The following is a 17,887-nucleotide window of genomic DNA, read 5'->3' as shown; positions in this document are numbered from 1 at the left end:
GAAAGGGGCACCCAACTTAAAGATCTGTGCCCAAACTACTGCTACAAGGAAAATGAGTCTTTAAGGGAGACAGTTCCCAATGACATTAAATGAGTTTGGACAAGATGACGTCATTGAAGCTCTATATAGAGAAATGTCAGACAAATAGTTAGCAGTAGTCAGAGAGAAATTTGCCTGGAAGGTCCTCCTAGGACACCCACGAAGGCAGAGACATATCTCTTCTAAGTATTGGGCTTCAAAATGTCACAAGTGCTAGGGTGGTGTTTGGTGTTTTTGGGGTTTTTTTGAAAGGGGGACTCTGTTTTGTGTGGAATCTAAAGATCGGCTGCCTGAATAGATTTATTGAAAAGAATAACTTTCTTTCCCCCACCCCCCAGACGTTACAGTGGTTTACCAAAACGGGTTACCTGTAATATCTGTGAATCTTCCATCTCGCCGTGAGCGCTGCCAGTTTACACTTAAGCCTATCTCAGACTCGGTTGGAGTATTCTTACGGCAACTACAGGCAGAAGACCGAGGAATTGACCGGGTTGCAATTTACTCATCAGGTACTGTTGAATTCAATACAAAGTTAAATTCTGCTCTTATTCATCTGTGTTTACATCTCCTTTGCTGTAAACGACCCACATTACCTGTAAAATGGATACAGACACTAACTCAGATCAGGAATATTGCACTTGTCTTTTGAATGTGTGGTAATACTGACATTCAGAAGAAAAAAATCTTCAGCCTGGTAAATGTTGACCTTTGACAGTTTTGTTGTTGATAAATAAGCATGCCTAAGATTGATGGATGGATGGATTTTATTTACAACATTTATATTCCACTCCACATCTAAACAGATAATGGAGTGGTGAACAATAAAAGATAAAAAGAACAATGTATCAGCTTATTTAATATTAGAGGTCTTAAGATTCTGGTGGCGGCAGTAACTGCTGGTTAAGTTTTATTTCTTGCGGAATAGCAGATGTGCTGTGATTTAGATTGCTTTCTATTGAAGTTGATTAAAACTTCAGCATTAGTGAATCACTTGCTTTTGCTGCAGTTAACATATCGTTACATTTCACTTGTCTTGGTGAAGAGGTCTGTATTGCATGCTACTGGATCTACAGTGGCTGGTTCTGAGCAAGAGAAATCAGAATCTACTGTTATCTACTTTGTTTCTTAGAGATTCAGAGGCGCAAGGCAGAAAGCCTACATACAATTTTACCACAAACACTGCAGTTATCAAGCAGGTTAACAGAAAGACTTAATTGTACAGCATGACCAGTGTGTTATAATGTGGGTTATGCCAAATTTGTGTAATGGAGGAGGATTTCAAAGCGGAGAATCAGTGGACAGTGGAAGAAATGCTGAGCCCTTCTGCCACTTCTTGCTCACACTCCCTCTGCCCCAGCTGTTTTTCTCTTGGCAGTGCTTGTTTCTGGACTTGGAGTACCACTGAGAGCAGAACAGCTGAGAGAGGGGAAGTGGTTTGCAAGTGAAAAGAAGTAGGCAGGGAATGGGTTCCCCAAATCACACTGCTCCACTTTAAATTCCTACCAACTTTATACAAATTTGGCAGTGATCTCCATTCTAATAGACTGGTCTGTCACCATCAGGAAGTATCCTAAGCTGCCCGCACATTAGTGCGACCTAGCACTAGTGCCATGGGAACTTGAGGTTCCAGAAATAAGTGTAAATGCTGATTTTCAGCTCACAGAAGACAGCTCTGCTGACCTGTCCTGATCTGGGAATAAATGTTTCTGCTCGTTTCTGGGGTTCTTTCAGGAACCACTAGTTCCAGTTGTGCTAGTGGTAGGTCCTGTTGGAATAACAGAACTAGTGGAAACACAGTGGCAGTATAGGATACTTCCCATCATGTATAATTAAACCCTACAACCCACCCTTATACCTAGGACAGCTCAGATTCTGGGACGCTTTTATTTTACAACTTTGAGACTATGGAATGCTCTCTTACATTGCAAAATATTGTTTTTCTACAAAGTATTACCCATTAATTTGCTCTAGAAAGCAATGTTTGAATATTAATTTTAATAAGGCATATCTAGCTCTTAATAAAACATTCCTGTTTTCCCTTACAGACGGGACACGCGTAGCCTCTTCAACAGGCATAGATCTTCTACTCCTCGATGATTTCAAACTAGTAATTAATGACTTGACTTATCATGTTCGTCCACCAAAGAGAGGTAACAACTTCATGCAATTGGGATATATTTCCGGAAGATCCTTCATCTAGCAATATAAAAAAGATAATTTCATCTGTGGTGGGAAAGACGATGGTTCATCTACTGCAAACCTATGCATTCAGAATTCTGCACACATCGTGCTATCTCTGACCATCATGATGTGGAGATAAATGTGAAAATATTCAAGCAGCAACTCCAACTCGCCAGTGTTACAAGGGCAGGGCTACTGTGCCTGCTTAACTATATGCCCCCCCCCCGCCTCTGCCCCAGTCTTCAGTCATTTTTCTCCCTGCACACATGCACCCTTACTTGCCTCATTTCATTCATACTTCTCATCCTTGGGTTGGTTTTAATCGAAATTTCTATAAGAAGTCTTTCATACTGAAAAAATGGCAAACATTCTGGTAGAAAGAACCAACACTTCAGGTTACAAATCACTATCCTCACACACATGAAATTTCTCCAGGGTATTGATAAAAGAATACTTTTAGTGAAAGATCTCACTAATAAGAATATAGATTATTGAATGTCTGACAAATATACTGGCCTCATGGTAATGTGCCTTCTTCTTCGTGGTCTCTGTGCATTCACACGTATGGGTTCTGCGCCTGTGCGGAGCTCGTTTCAGAAACTTCTTGGCGGGAACCCCTCCCTTACCGTCCACTGACTCTGGATTCCCGCCCTTCTCCTCAGTTCTCTTTCAACCGCCCTGCTGAAAGGATGTCTTGTTGGGAACTTCTGTCTTTCTCGTGAGGAGAAAGCTTCAGAGTGCTGAGGTTTTTAGTTCTTTTTAGTTTGTTTTCAGTTTTTGTTAAGTCTTAATTTATTATTGTTAGTATTTTTCACTATTTTACCCTCCAGCGGTCTGGGATCGCATCAGGGAGGGCTCGCGTGGCTGTTAAAGCCTTTTTTAGCCAGTGGTTGCGATACACAGAGGCATGGATATGAAGAGCAGCAAGCAGAATTCTGCTCATGGAACAAAGTTTTCCTACCCCTTCCACCCAACAGAAGCCCCCAGCACCGACTGAAAAGCCCATCCTGGGGGTTAGCAGATGCTCAGAAATGGAGTGGGGTATTACATGGGAGGCATGGGGCAAGGAGGTGAGAGTCAACACAAATCATGCCCCCACCCCCAGTGTGAACTGAAGTGCTTTTCTGCTCGTGTTATACACGTTTGGATCCAGAACATGAATAGCTATGAATTTAGATAGGCTTTTTAAATAGGGCAAAACCATGTGTACTAATAAGACTCTGCTATCAACCATGTGATCATGATGGTGACTGGGACTTTGAATATGAAATGACAATAAAAATGATGACATGCGCCATCAGCTGAAATCCAGGGCCCAGATTTGGCCCAGGAGTCAAGGTCAGCAGTCAAACCAAGTGCCCTTCACAATGTTGGGAACTCTTCAGGTTTGGTTTTGCTACTGGAATGTGTCTCATGAAATTATTACAGTTGTAAAGTCACCAACATGGCACTAAAAATTGATATGCCTGCAATTATTGGGGAAAGAATGTCCTAACTAAAGAAGTCAAAAGTAAATTACACTATTGAGAAGAGAAGCTGTTGCAAAATATTTGACCAAACCAAAGAGGGAAGGACAGTTCTTGATTCAACTTCAGAGGAAAGATTTTCTGTTTTAAAGGTGACCTGACTAATTTAACCATTTACAGAATTAATCTGAGTGAGTGTGTGTGTGTGTGTGTGTGTTTTGTAAGTGAATAGCTAAGCCTAGGGCTGGACCAAATCCTCTTAAAACATTCTTTTTTGGTCACTTGGCCTCCTTTCTGGCTTGTCCTAACTACCATGATGGTGAAGTAGTTCTGCTCATGTTGCTTGTGCTTGAATATCTTAACAGTTTAAACATGCTTTGGACATGTTACACTACTGGTGTCACCGATATGGTTTCATTTTGATGTCGAAGGAATACAACACGATTGGAATGTTTCCCCTAGTTTCATTTTGCATTCCCAGCCCAGATTGCCCTCCTGGCTTGTCCATTCCCAGCATCATAAGGGCATGTGCTCTCTCTTTCTGCTCCTTGTGATGAAAGAAGTGACCAGTCCTTTCAGATTAGTTCTCTTGGATTCAGGCAGCTTGCTGTTGTCATTTACAGAAACATGCACCTGTTAAGCAAAGATGGATTCCTGTGACCAGGGTGTTTAGTCTTGTAGGAAGTACTTGAATAGCCTTTAAGGGCTGCTCCATATATTCTCCGCAGAGGCATAATTTCCATGCAGAAAAATAGCATAAAGCATGACAGCTAGAGCAAATGTACCTTGTGCCCAGGTATATGGTGACTCCACAGTCCACAGGCAGTCTCACCACCTGTATTGAGCAGTAGCACATACATGTTCTCATGTACTGAAATTCTCAGTGTAGGCAAAAGAATATTTAATTAGACACACATATCTGACCAAATATCACTGAAAACTTAAGAGCACAGGAGGTGGTGATGGTATTTGATGGATTGGTGTTATGTTAACTTCGTTTAATGACCAGTAGTAAGATTACCACTAGTGATACATAGGCCATGGCTAGATCTACCGGGTCTAGCATGACAGAGGGAGGAGGATCTCGCAATATGGTTATCACGAGATCTCCCCCTCCTGCGACATCCCAGGAGGAAGAGGACATTGTGCCTGCCATTTTGGTTTTTTTTCTTTTTTAAAGGAGAAGGAGTGCATGGGTGCTCAATCGAAAAATGTAAGTGGGGTGTTTTTTTAAAAAAAATCCCCGCTCCCCCCCCCCATCCCTGATGAGGAGCTCTGTGCCCCATGCCTGGGTCCAGGCTTTTCGCGGTTACTTGTGAGGAGCCTGGACAACCTATGATGCCCGGTGACATGTTCCGTGGTCTTGGGATCATCAGCCCTTGTATAAAACCACTTTTTGTATGAAAAGTACACATCATTAGAAAGTTAATCTGCAAATTTATGACTTATAATATAGAGGTGCATACTGGAGTTTACATTTATTTAAATCCAGATATGAAAGCTTTTTCAGAACAGTTGAAAGTAATTAATTTCATTTTGTTTATATGCTGACTGCCTTTAAGCAATCAGTGGGCCTATGTAACCATAATTATATAAATGTTCTTTGACTTTTTCCTTCAGGGTGCTAAGCTTTGTTAGTGCTAGCTTGCTAGTGTGGAAATCTCAACATCAAATCTGCATTATCAGATGTCAACTACCAACAGATTCTGGAAAAAAAATGTTAAGCTTATCATGTGTACCAGTTCCATGGCTTGTCAGATGTGTGTAACTCAATGTAGCATAAAATGCTTTGATATTTTGAAGCATATTAATATAAAGATACTTTATACTTCATAAAAAAACACTGAATAGGATCCAGACTTAGTCATATACAGAATAGACCCATGAAATCAATAAGATTTTTGTTGGTTGTGATTAACTTAAGTCCTGTTAATTTCAGTGGTCCTACTCTAAAGATGACTAAGTGTGGAACCCAACCCATTGCTATTTACACTTCTTGTCTTGATATAGAACATTAGAGCTTTCAGGTATTGCCATGGTTCAAATGCTGTGCAATCTCCATCTATTGCTCACTGTTTTATAATTGCTGAACTGATATATGTCAAACTTGGCTTATTTTGTAGATTTCACTGAGACTTAACAAAGGAAAGCTAAGCCTGAAGATTGTGTGCTGAAATTTACTGCATGCAAGGTTCTATATCTTTTAGTTTGCATTATCATGACAAAATCAGTAATACCTCTTTTTAAGACAGAAGCTCAACAAAGAGTTTACATTAATCTTGCTAACCTTAACATTATTTTTGGTCGTTTCTTCATACTTACAAACTTCCAAATAATAATACTGAAACAAAGTAGTTATAGAACAGCATTCATGGAATGTGAAAGTTTATGAGATAGGAGTTGGTTCCACTGCCTTATTGGACTTGGACTTGTAAGTGCATCCTCTGTTTGATACTGGGATATTTTATTCTAGTTGATTATGCTAAAATGTTTATCCCAAAAGCACCAGTGCTGCTATAGCTGCATGAAACTGATTTAGGCCAAGCAGCCATTGAACTGAAATCATCATGAAGGCAGAGTACTAAACACTACCCTTCTTCAAAGCTTGATCGTTTGCCTATTACACGTCCTCTCTTTCTGGGCTCTGCTGCAAAACCAGTATGCACCCAGGCTGCTGGAAGCCTCTGCTTTTATCTGTAGGAGCTACAGGTTTGGATTTGAGTTTAGGGAAATCGAGGAGAATGCTATGTGAAGGCATGATCTGTTAGTTAAATTAGATTCTAAAAGTCTAAACTGAAGGCCTGAGCCTTCCTTTCTCTATAATTGGTGATGAAAATTGATCCAGGGGATGCAATTGATATCTAATGGGTACAACTGAAACTAATCACAGATTTTATCACAGGAGATGCAAATACAAGCAAAAGTACAACACTTTTAGGAACTTCGAAGAACATGGTTCCCCATATTAGGTGTTTCTCTTTAAACATTGTCTTCAGTGAGTCTTTGTTTGAAACAAAGGTGGCGTCATTCTCCATTTCTCTTGGTTCTGCAAATTTCAGTGCAGATGCAGTGGATTTGTTATTTTGATTCTGATAATAACAAGTGTGAAGAATAGAATATTAAAAGTCCTTTTGCTTGTTTAGATCTCTTAAGCCACGAAGATGCAACCACGCTGAATGATGTAAAGACATTGGTTCAGCAGCTATACACTACACTGTGTATTGAAGAACACCAGCTGAATAAGGAGAAGGAGCTAATTGGGCGGCTAGAAGACCTCAAACAGCAATTAGCGCCCCTGGAAAAGGTGAGGACCTCTGTTCCATTAAGCTACATTCCAATACGCTCTAACAAGTGAATAAATAGCAAAAACAGTATTATACGGTAAGAGCAGACACAATTGAAACAGTAGAATTTAATGGCTTTTTTTGTTGCTACTAGGATTTGATGCCTAAAGGGAAACCTACTTTATGCAATGCTGTCAAGGTCTTTATGAAAGTACCAAAACATGAAATGTGCTCAAAGTGAGTAATTTTTCATATGGAAAATGAAAACTGTTGTCCTACTGTTTCAGGGTAAATTGACATAAGATCCTTTCAACGGGAAATACACTATACATTCCACACCACTACATATACCACAGAAATCACCTGGCTGAGGAGCTCTTGCAACCTTGACCTGCAAATAACATTTACAGCTGATTGCCTTGGAGGTACTATGTGGCCAAGCTAACTTCAAAGTGCAGCCTTTGGGGGATCATTGAGAAAATTGTTCTGGGGTGGGGTGGTGTCAATTTTTCAAGCTGTTTCATTAAAAAATTAGCAAGAAAGGGAAAATATTAGCTCAGTTGCTATCTAGTTTTGTTTGTCCATCATTCTTGTTCTTTCACGTTTACAATATATTAATCAGTGTTAAAACTACATGAAGGCCTGGTTTGTACATAAAACATTCCTAGCTTTCTAAACTATAGTATAGCAAGCCAGAAACTAATGTGGGGCCCACATATTCCCTTCACTTGTCTCTGTACTAACTTTGATTTGCCAGTCCTGGTTAGCTTAAAGTATAATTCCCCATTATGTTCAAAATAAGGAACTGTAGTCTGATGTTAGTTTACTAACCAGAATCTTAAACCATGGTTTGAACTTGGTTTAAGATCCTAGTTCGTATACCAGATGTAACCAGGATGAGTGCCCAGAGCTATTGGGGATGGGGAGCATGTGTGTGAGGACACTTGTTCCCAGAATGTTAGACCATGGTTCAGCAAGCTGGGAATGTTACATCTCAAAGGGTCCTAATAGTATGTTTCATCACGTTCCTTGAGTAGTTGCTGTTCCATGCTCTATTTTTTAGGGGGTTTTCCCCCCAGCCAAGGGAGTACCTTATTAGAGGAACACTCTTCCTTGCAGCATTTTTGAGGGATGTTGCCACTACCATGAAGTGACAGTCTGAAGCCCTTCCCAGCCAGCAGTTTTGTGTACAAAGAAGTGCTCCGGTAGCAGCCTACAATCTTCCTTGGGACAGGCATCTGACTGGGAAAGTTTTCTATCAGAGTTCCATGTCAGAACAGAGCCTGGGACCTTTCCTGACAATGGAAGAATTCATGAGGAAGTGCTTCAGCCTCCTGGTTAACACAGATTCGGGTGCTTATTCATAAGTAAATATTGTGGTGGTGTTTGTGAGCGCACCCAGAAAGAGCAACGTAAGAAATTTCTGGGAGAAGAGACAAAAGAGGGGATTGTTTGCTTGCCCCCCTGAAAAAGAAGCTTGGTTCTGAAAATGCAGCATTAAAAATGAAAATGGCATTGGCTAATCTTTCAAAAAAATAAAAAGGGCCCATGACGTGCAGGCATGCCCATTTCAAACCAAGGACAGGAATCAATCATATGGGTGTGACTGAGAGCTTCCCTCCCACCCCCACCCCTTGTTTTGCATGTCTTATGGCAGAACAATCCTATTCCCACTTGGCCAGGTATGCTCAATGGGACGGAATTGGCCATCCACCTGTGGAAAGCTCTGCTGCCAGTGGAGTTCCTGTCAGTTGCTGGCCCCAAAACAGGGCATTCCAGAGGTGACTTTAGGTCTGTTGCATCCAAATTCCTTTTGCCATCACAGGAGGCCACAGGATTCAGCCCATTATCCACACTGTCCCCATCCTCCAAGACTGTTCTCTAAGTGTGTTCCCCTCTTTTCTGTATATGTGAAAATTGAGGGGAGGGAAACTTAATAAAAAGGGTTTTTTTAAAAAGAATGCATGGCATAGGTATTCAACAGAAACCAATGTTGTTCCAAAAAAAGGAATTTTGTACTTGAAATACATCAGTCTCTCAGACTGTTATAAAAAGCAGCTTTATAACATCCATATTTAAAACACCAGCCTTGATGTATGTGCTTTTTTAATGTTATATCTCCTTTTAAAAGCAGCTGTCCAATATTGTGCTAGTTCTGAACATTTTTGTCCTGCAGGTTAGGATGGATATCTGCAGAAAAGCAGAGAAGAGGACCACCTGGGTGCTATGGGGTGGGTTGGCTTACATGGCCACGCAGTTTGGGATTCTGGCCCGGCTCACCTGGTGGGAATACTCTTGGGACATTATGGAGCCCGTCACCTACTTCATCACATACGGTAGTGCCATGGCAATGTATGCATACTTCGTAGTAACGCGTCAGGTGAGAATTGCTTTTGGTTTTATTTAACCATATAGGAAGTCCTCTGTAAATCGTTTTCCTAAACGCTACTTTTTCTTATCCATATTGCTCATTACTTTCAAACAAAAGTAAATACCCTGTGTTCTTCTGAAGCTTTGGCCTGGTTCACATTTTGTGTGAACCAGGCTGCTAACGGAGACAGAATGGACATGACTGTGATCTTGTAAAAAAAAATATCTATAAGGTTTCGAATGTATAATTACTTAGAAAAGTAATTCATTTTGTTGTACAGCTCCTGACGAAGGATCCACAAGATCCGAAATGTTGAGTGTTGTACAAGTTTGGTTTAAAGTTTTCAGAACATTTTTTTATATTTCATATAGAAAAATAAAGAAACCTTTGTGACATTTCATAGCACCAGAGCTAGTTGCCTTTTCCCCCTATAGCCTGGTTCACACATGCCATTATAAAGTGATGAATATGCAACGTTAAGTGATGACTTGCATGTGTGAATGGGCCATGGCAGATATAGTTTTGGTGGTTTACATTCGGCTGTAACACTTTCAGCAACTAAGTGAGGAGAAATCAAGTGGTACACTTGTGTGAATTGGGGCAGTATCCCCACTTACACCTCTACCAATTCCCTTCCGAAAGCGGTGAGTCCTGCCAATTCTTTTGCACAAGTGGGACCCACCGCTTATACAACAGAGATTTAGCACTTCCTAGAGGACACCCTGAAATGAACGGAAATGTTCGTTTCTTGATCAGGACAGGTCAGCAGAGCTCTTATTGACCTCCCTGTTCCAGCAATGAACATTTTCACTAGTTTCAGGTTGTCCCTGGAAACACAAATCATTGTTGCTCAAGCAATCAGGGTGATTTGCAGAAGGGGGGGACTCAGAAGGTTCAGTGGGGCATAAGCACCCCATTGGATACTGCCCTTGGTGTTTAAGCTTCTAATTTTCTATTCTAGCCAACTCTTCTCAAAGATGTTGGCAATCTGTTCTTTTAAATTTCTGTGCCTTTCTTCATGCTTCTGCTCTGAACTGCAGAGGCTCCCTGAGGAGGCAGAGTGCACCAGGGCTAAAGACTCGGGGTGGGAAAAAACCCTCTAGCTATTGCATGTGACTTGCCAGTCTATCCTCTCTAGCTTTGTAGGATAATGTCCTCAATTGATTACAGAAATTGTTTTGTTATGAGACCATTTTTTTCAAATGAATTGAATGTTTATGATATATAAGCACATCCCATGCTAGAGGGGTAGATTTTATGTTGATCCCTCTATCCATGGCCACTATTTCCGGGCTGCTTTAGAGCTCTTCCGAAGTTACTTTTCTAAGGACGCAATACTATGCATGCTTAGACAGGGGGTGGGGGAATCCTACTTCCAGCATTCCCCAGCCAGGCATGGGAGCTATAGAACTTTTACTATCGAAATATCCATAAGGTTGCACCCTAAGTTTATTTTCATTAGAGTAGAGTGTAGGCCAGAAATAACATTTTAGTTCATGATCATTGCAAAGTGTGTCCACAATACTTTATTTTAACTTTAGTTGGACACAGATTGCAGCTGTACTGTTGCAAATACCATAGTGACACAAGCGTAGGGTTCTGCAGTTCATTTTTAATCTCCCTTGTGATGCATACTATGCTATTAAATTTTGTATGGGATTATATTTCCCATGTAGTATGCATTCCAGGACCCTGTGAGTAGAGCTAGCCTATATTTGCTCAACAGCTACCCTGGTCTCTGGTGCTGTTTGCATTACTTTTCATGACACTCTCTTAGTATTAACTGAGCAGAGTAAATTCCCTCATAAAACCCGGGTTTCATTTCCTGACTGTTGTGGCTCTGATGAGCTACTGCATGTTTACCCTGCTCAGAGTGACTAAGCTTTCAAAGCTTACTTGAGACCACATCCAAGAGAAGGCAGAACTGAAATCTACAATGTGAATAAACCACCATATAGCTCAATCCTAACCACAAGTAAGACAATGAGCTGGGGAGTTACAGCCTCTTCAATCTGACATACCAAACAGATTTCATACTTTATTGCTATTCAACTGATAACCAGATCTGATGGTTGTGGATTAGGTTTGATGTTTTGTGATGCATTATTACCCTGTCTTACATTTAGTCAATGCAGCAACTACTTGATCTACAGTTCTGTCCTCTTCCCTCTCAACCCTATTATTAATACATAATAATTCATGACATGGTAATTATTATTATTTTTAATTCAATCTCACATTCTGCAGGAGTATGTATACCCAGATGCCAGAGACAGGCAGTACTTATTATTTCTCCATAAAGGAGCCAAAAAGACGCGTTTTGACTTAGAAAAATACAACCAACTCAAGGACGCTATTGCTCAGGTAATTACTCAGAAAGTGGGGAGCAGGAATGGAGGGAGATGAACTACTCCTATGTTTAATATTGATGATTGATTGATGCATTTGGCTCACTGCCTCTTGTGGCAGACATTATGTTATTGACGGAGATACCAGTGGCTGATTAAAGCTGCAAGAATACAGCTTGGAAAGACAAAGGCTACCACACCCCAAACCTTTTGCCCAATATTTGCATTTGTGGTGGTAGGAGCGCAATATGTGCAAGCGTTCCATGCAGTGAATACATGACAAATGGTCATGTGAGATGCCCATGAAATAAGAATTAATGTCCCCTTCCATCCTTGATGTAACCTAGAGCTAAGGTTCTACAAATTGTAAAACATTGCTACCCAGGCCATGGCTAGATGAGGGCTTATCCTGGGGATTGCCCCAGGATCATTCCTGTGCATCCAGATGACGCACAGGGGATCCCGGGGGCAGGGAGGGATGATCCTTCCATTTCCCCGGGATTTTGCCTTACCCTTCTAGCCCAGTTTTTCCACGGTCCCTGGCTGATCCCGAGACTGCGTAAAGTGTGGCCAGGCGTCATAGTTTGTCACAGCTCCTCACGAGTAACCAGGAGGTGCCGGGAGCATGGGGCACAGAGCTCCTCAGGAGCTCTGTGCCCATCGGGGGTGGGGTGGAGGGAGCGAGGAAATTATTGTTATTTAAAAAAACGTACTGTTTTGCAGACGAGCGCTCATGCGCTCCTTCTCCTTTAAAAATGAAATCAAATTGTCGGCCGCGATGTCACGCACCATGTGTAAACGAGGGTGATGATCTCGCCATCATAAAATCGCGTGATCATTGCCCTTTCACCCCCTCGTCTAGCTGAGGCCCCAGATAGTTAGTTTGTTGGAATCCTTTGGACGGCTCACTACATTAGGGCACAGAAGTGAACTGTCCCAGATTGACGGCAGCAGTCTCAGTGATAGGGCTGACCACAAGGCAAAGCAATAAACCAGGCTGGCGTCTCAGCAAACAGGTTTCAGTTCAAGGGAGTTCATGCAAAGGCAACAGGGTCAAAGTTTCCGATCTGTAGCCTTTCCATTCCAAGAAATTGCCTAGAATCCAGAATACAAACTACTTCATATTAATCTTCATCTTCACCATCTATGAGAACAGTAGGAGGCAGTGGTGGGCAATGCTGAAATCAATGTTCTGGCAAGTCAGGGACCAGAAGAGAGCAATGAAAAACTGGGTGGAAATGCAGAGACAAGGGTAAGTGGAGGTAATAGGCAACTGGGTTGATCTGAGCCACTATGGGGAGTGGATCAATGAATCTGGCATCCAACTTGTGGATGTGCCAGCATGTAGGGAGGTGCAGCGTTGATAGCCATACCTGATCTCCCACTGCCAATGCTGGACCAAGTTGGCGTTGTTTGATTGACATGTTTCAGTTCAAGGGAGTTCAGGCAAAGGCAGAAGTCGTCAAAGGCAGAAGTAGTCAAGATAAAGGGTCAAAGCACAGGCAATCAGTCTGATATATAGAGTCAGGCAAAGCTGGAGTAATCAAATAGGCAGTGGTCAAACACAGGCAGTCAGATACATACACAATCCAGTGTCAAAGTTTGTAGCACAGAGGTTCAATCACAAGGCAGGGTGAGGAAATTGGGAGACAAGGCAGTGGAAGCAGGTGAGACAACTGGCCCTGTTCAGAAGACACCTTGGTGAATAAGGCAAAAAGCCTTATTCACCGTGGTTAAAGTCGTGGTTTAAGCTGACTTCTGAACAGGGCCATTGTTTCCAGCAACATAGCAGGCTCTGACTGAAGGCTTTAATCAAAAAGTCTGCAGAGCCCAACTCCAGGCTCAGCTGTTGTCCATGAGATCTCTCTGGCCAGAGCCCTAGTCAAGAGGAGTCACTTTATCCTGAGGAGACCTTCTTTGTAAGAGAGCCCTCCTTCTTACAGGAGGCCTACTAGCCTGATGCTTGAGGCAACAACATTCCTGGTGGCCAGGGGGTTGCTCAGCCTCTGCTCCAGGCCCCAGCTCCTCCTGGTCTGGTGCCAGTGACTGCTGTAGTGTGTCCTCAGTTTCTGAAGGCTCTGGTTCTTCCACTAGGAAGGATTCCTCTAGTTGAGAACATGACACGAACAAGGGAAAAGATGAGGAAATTGCAAATTAACAATTCCATAGGTGGAACCTCTCTCCAAAGCATTGTGGACCTTCTTCTGTAGAACTCCCCATTTGTCTGGGTAATAAGTGAAATTTTAGAATGTTTTTAGGATGTTTTAAGGATGTTTTAAAGATGTTTTAATCATGTATGGTATGTTTTAATCAGTTTTTAATGTGTATTTTATATCATGTTTTTATACTGTTTGTTTTATACTTTGAATGGTTTTAGTTTTTGTGAACCGCCCAGGGAGCTTTGGCTATTGGGCAGTATAAAAATGCAATAAATAACAACAACAACAATAATAATAATAAATAATAATAAACTCCAGTCCATGGCACTTGATTTTTAGAGCTGCTAGTTGTCCATTCTTTTATTGATCCAACTAGTTAAACCTCCTTCTGCCTAGTATCATTGTCTAAACATCCGGTGAACTTCAGAACTAGCCCACAAAGATTCGGTTCTCTTACACCCTTCACTAGATGCACCATTTCTGCCATGCTCTGTCCGGCCAATATTTTTGAAACAGGTTTTGCAGCCTTGCTTATCTGTACGAAATACTGTTCTTACTGCCACTGATCTTATTTTGGTTTCTGTGGAATGCTGGTTTCTTCTGCCATATACAGGAAATAAGTATTATCTGTTGGGATATAAATATGGTCTTTAAGACAGGGATAAGTAATTTGTTCTGCCACTTGGAAGGTTGCTGGCTTTGCAGTTACTCCAGCTGAAATTTCTGAGCCTTTGTGGAAGAGTGTGCCATCTACTTTGAGGGGGGGATTATTGTGCTTAATTATGCTTGTTCTTTAGTTCAGCTGGATGAACGTACATAACATTTGTGCTTGCATATCGGCATTGCTTCAGATGGTATCCCATACCCATTTTTCTAATTGTTATAGCTTCAGTAAGAAAGAAATCCCATCACTGCATGCTAGAGGGAAAGACGGTTCTTACGGCTTTTCTCCTCTTAACTTTCAGGCAGAATTGGATCTTAAGAGGCTTCGGGACCCCTTGCAGGTGCATTTGCCTGTCCGACAAATCAGCGATAAAGATTGATCAGCAGAGGACCTCTGAACCCTGGCAGAATTGGCACACCTGTTCATAGCTCTCGCCTCTTTAATTAAAGCATTGCAGTTTGAAGTTGGGAGGTCTTGTGGGGGTGGAGGGCTTTTTTATCATTCAAAACAGAACAAGGACCTTGGCTGGGGAGGGGGCAATGTGTTCAATCAGAAGATCAGGCGTTGTGGGATGTTAAGTCTTTCCAAAGGGCTTGGCGAACATTGTCACATTCAAACGTTCTTTCTTTCCAGATGAAAATATATATTTAAAAGTTGGGCATTTCATGTAGAGACTGAATATGGAGGCATATTTTTCCAGCTTTGCAGAGTCTGCCTCTTGATGGTGCACCAGCAGCCTGCTCAGCTTCTTTCTTTTTTAGAAACAATTATAAAAGTGCACTAAACAAAAGTGAAGAAAACAGTCAAGCCATCCTAAGAAACTATGGCTGGTGATCCGAAAAAGAACTTTGCCTCCATTTAACATGCACTCTATATTGGACCTCTAGATTGTGTCTTCTTTGTAACATCAATGTGAAACTGTTCTTTATTTTGAAAAATAAATCATGAGCTTCCCCTTCCTGCCCACTTACTAACAAGCAGGCTTCCTCCTTTACTGGATGATTAGCGATGTTATCAGTTTTATCATGATCACAAACTGAATAACCCTTGTTTTGAACGTTTGATAATTGACACTTTGAATTATTCCTGAATATCTTCTTAAACTTCAACATGCCCTGGATCTACTTCTACATATAAATGGTGATGTTGCATGAGAGAATTCTACATATTCAGTCTTAAGGGAGTAAAGTCCCCCCCCCCACTCTTTTCACCCCCAAATCTGGTAGCCACCTGGATTATCAAACCAAAAAAGGTTGGAGATATATAGTATTTGGCTCAAAATCATGACTTTTTATGAAGCAGCTTTAGAACAGGAATAATTAAATTTGATGTTTGCACAGCAGAATGAATTATGTGTCTTGATGAAATTGCTTAGTCTAGTGACTTTGTCAGAGGTCTGGAGCAAGACGCAGAGTTCCACATTGATTCACAAACTGACTCTTATTTAAGTAGCTTTAAAAGAATGCTCTGATGCCTAAGGGCCAGGCGTTCGGTAGGGTAGCCGATTGCAAACCCCTCTCTTATTTAAACAGTTAAGGAAATGGCACTCCTCCTCCACCTTGTGCAAACCAGCTGGTTTTTTTCTAAGTGGATCTTGCATCCTGCACTGCGTGGAATCAGCCTCTTCTTATCATCTTCTTTGATAAATACTGTGGAGACAGGATGGAGGTTGGAGAAGGGCTCTAAGCTTAATTCACAGAAAGGCCGGGTGTTTCCTTTCAGTTCACTACTTCTCACTGTGTCAAGGCGAGAGGCTCCCACTTTCTGGAGAACCATGTTTTAAAGTGTACAAAATAAAATATAAACCAGACGCCAGGTGCCTTGCAGATGTGGAAATGCAGACGGGATTGTTGCTGCCTCCTCTCACTCGATGGCATGTTGGACTGAATGGATGCATGTTCCAAGGTGTTTTTCTCTCCCCATCTTTCCTCCTCGGTCCTTCTGTTTTCAATTATGATTTTTATTATGATTTTTTAAAATACCTGTTTTATCCTCTTTGTATGCAGCATTTTAAAAAGGAAGGAAATGAACAGTCCTTTAGCGGAATCCTTTGTGCGTGTTTGGGGTGAGGGAGGGGGCATGGAGAAAAGTCCTTAAAAATAAAATACTGAACATGTGTAAAATCCTGTATCATTTATTAAATATGTATAAAAGAGCAATGTACTTCTGGAACAATAAATAACTATTCAGTTTTTGAACTGGTGTGTTGAAATTGCTTAGTGTTCAATCGAAGGGAACAAATCCAAGCAACTAATTAATCAAAGGAAAATCCTGCTGGAGCCCCTCCATTTATAGATGAGAGAAAACCAAGATACTTAGGGACACCTCATGCATTACAAAAATCCTACATGGATATAACTTGAATCGTGTCAATTCATGTGGTGATTACACATGGATTATTATATATTGTGCACTTGTGTTCTGGAAAGCCATTGTTGGATATCCTCAAGTATACATGGAGTAAAGAACCAGTAAGTCTGGCCACTTCCATTAATCTTATTACTAATACACCTAGAATCTCCAGTGTGGTCCCTATGGCACCAATGTGCCCAAGTTTAAAACGATAGTATAAAAGCAAAGCTATAAAGGTATGACTGAAATCACAACCTGGAGTTACAGAAGGTTTGCTTAACCTCTCCTGTTCCCCTTCTAAGTAGCATTACAGGGTGAATGTATGGTCAACCCCCCACCCCCAAAATAAGTCTGCAGAGATTGCTTGCCTAACCACTTGTACGTGCAAGATGAAACTAGCTGTTCCAAACCTACAACAAAATCTTTTTCTCTAGCCCAATTTTTGTCAATAATTTTTCCATGGTTTTCACCTGGATTTTATCGTCTCTCCCTATCTTCATTCTTAATACGTCAGTCCCTGCCTTTCTCCCTCCCTTTTGTATATTTAATCTTGCTTGTAAACCATCCAGGTGTGGAACACATCACTTTCAAGATACGCATAGCATTGCAGAGTTGGCCAACTGAGATCCTAAATCTGTGCCAAAACGGGTGCCACCAATCCTTATCCTCAGAAGTGTTTTGTAGCCACTCGACTAGCAATCGTGGCAAAAAAATTGTTGGAGTAGTTTCCATGACAACAGCCTTCCAGAAAAAAACAAAGCAAGTGGCTAACGAAGTTCTTAAGTTAATAGTAGCAATACTTTTGGTCTGGGGTGTTTAGAGGGCCTATTGAACTGAGTTCTCATGGATGTGGTAGAGCTGTGTCTAAGCTGTCCCACTTCACATAGCAGGTAAAAATGTACTTTCATTAAAAACAAGAAACAAACTCTTGCCTGCACATAGGAAACTAGATATTTGGGAGAAGGCAAGGCTACTTCCCTGATACTCAATTGTCTATTTGGAGGGTTTTTCGTTTGTTTTATA

At 41.3% G+C, this 17,887-nt stretch overlaps 1 protein-coding gene across 2 annotated transcripts in view; it reads left to right on the top strand.

Moving 5' to 3' along the window:
- MCU (mitochondrial calcium uniporter) overlaps positions 1-16,710 on the top strand; it is a 112,406-nt gene extending 95,696 nt beyond the window's left edge. For both annotated transcript variants that reach the window (XM_063132982.1, XM_063132983.1), the window contains exons 3-8: positions 378-548; positions 2,085-2,189; positions 6,830-6,990; positions 9,147-9,350; positions 11,589-11,705; positions 14,814-16,710. In XM_063132982.1, coding sequence (XP_062989052.1) covers positions 378-548; positions 2,085-2,189; positions 6,830-6,990; positions 9,147-9,350; positions 11,589-11,705; positions 14,814-14,891 — 836 coding nt within the window. In that variant the 3' untranslated portion in view covers positions 14,892-16,710. The remainder of the gene's footprint in view (positions 1-377; positions 549-2,084; positions 2,190-6,829; positions 6,991-9,146; positions 9,351-11,588; positions 11,706-14,813) is intronic.
- Positions 16,711-17,887: the final 1,177 nt, after the last annotated feature.

Source organism: Elgaria multicarinata, chromosome 8, assembly GCF_023053635.1.
Source record: "Elgaria multicarinata webbii isolate HBS135686 ecotype San Diego chromosome 8, rElgMul1.1.pri, whole genome shotgun sequence".
NCBI lineage: Eukaryota > Metazoa > Chordata > Lepidosauria > Squamata > Anguidae > Elgaria > Elgaria multicarinata.
Note: the sequence above shows the minus strand (reverse complement) of the source record. Positions and strands in the feature narration are given on the sequence as shown.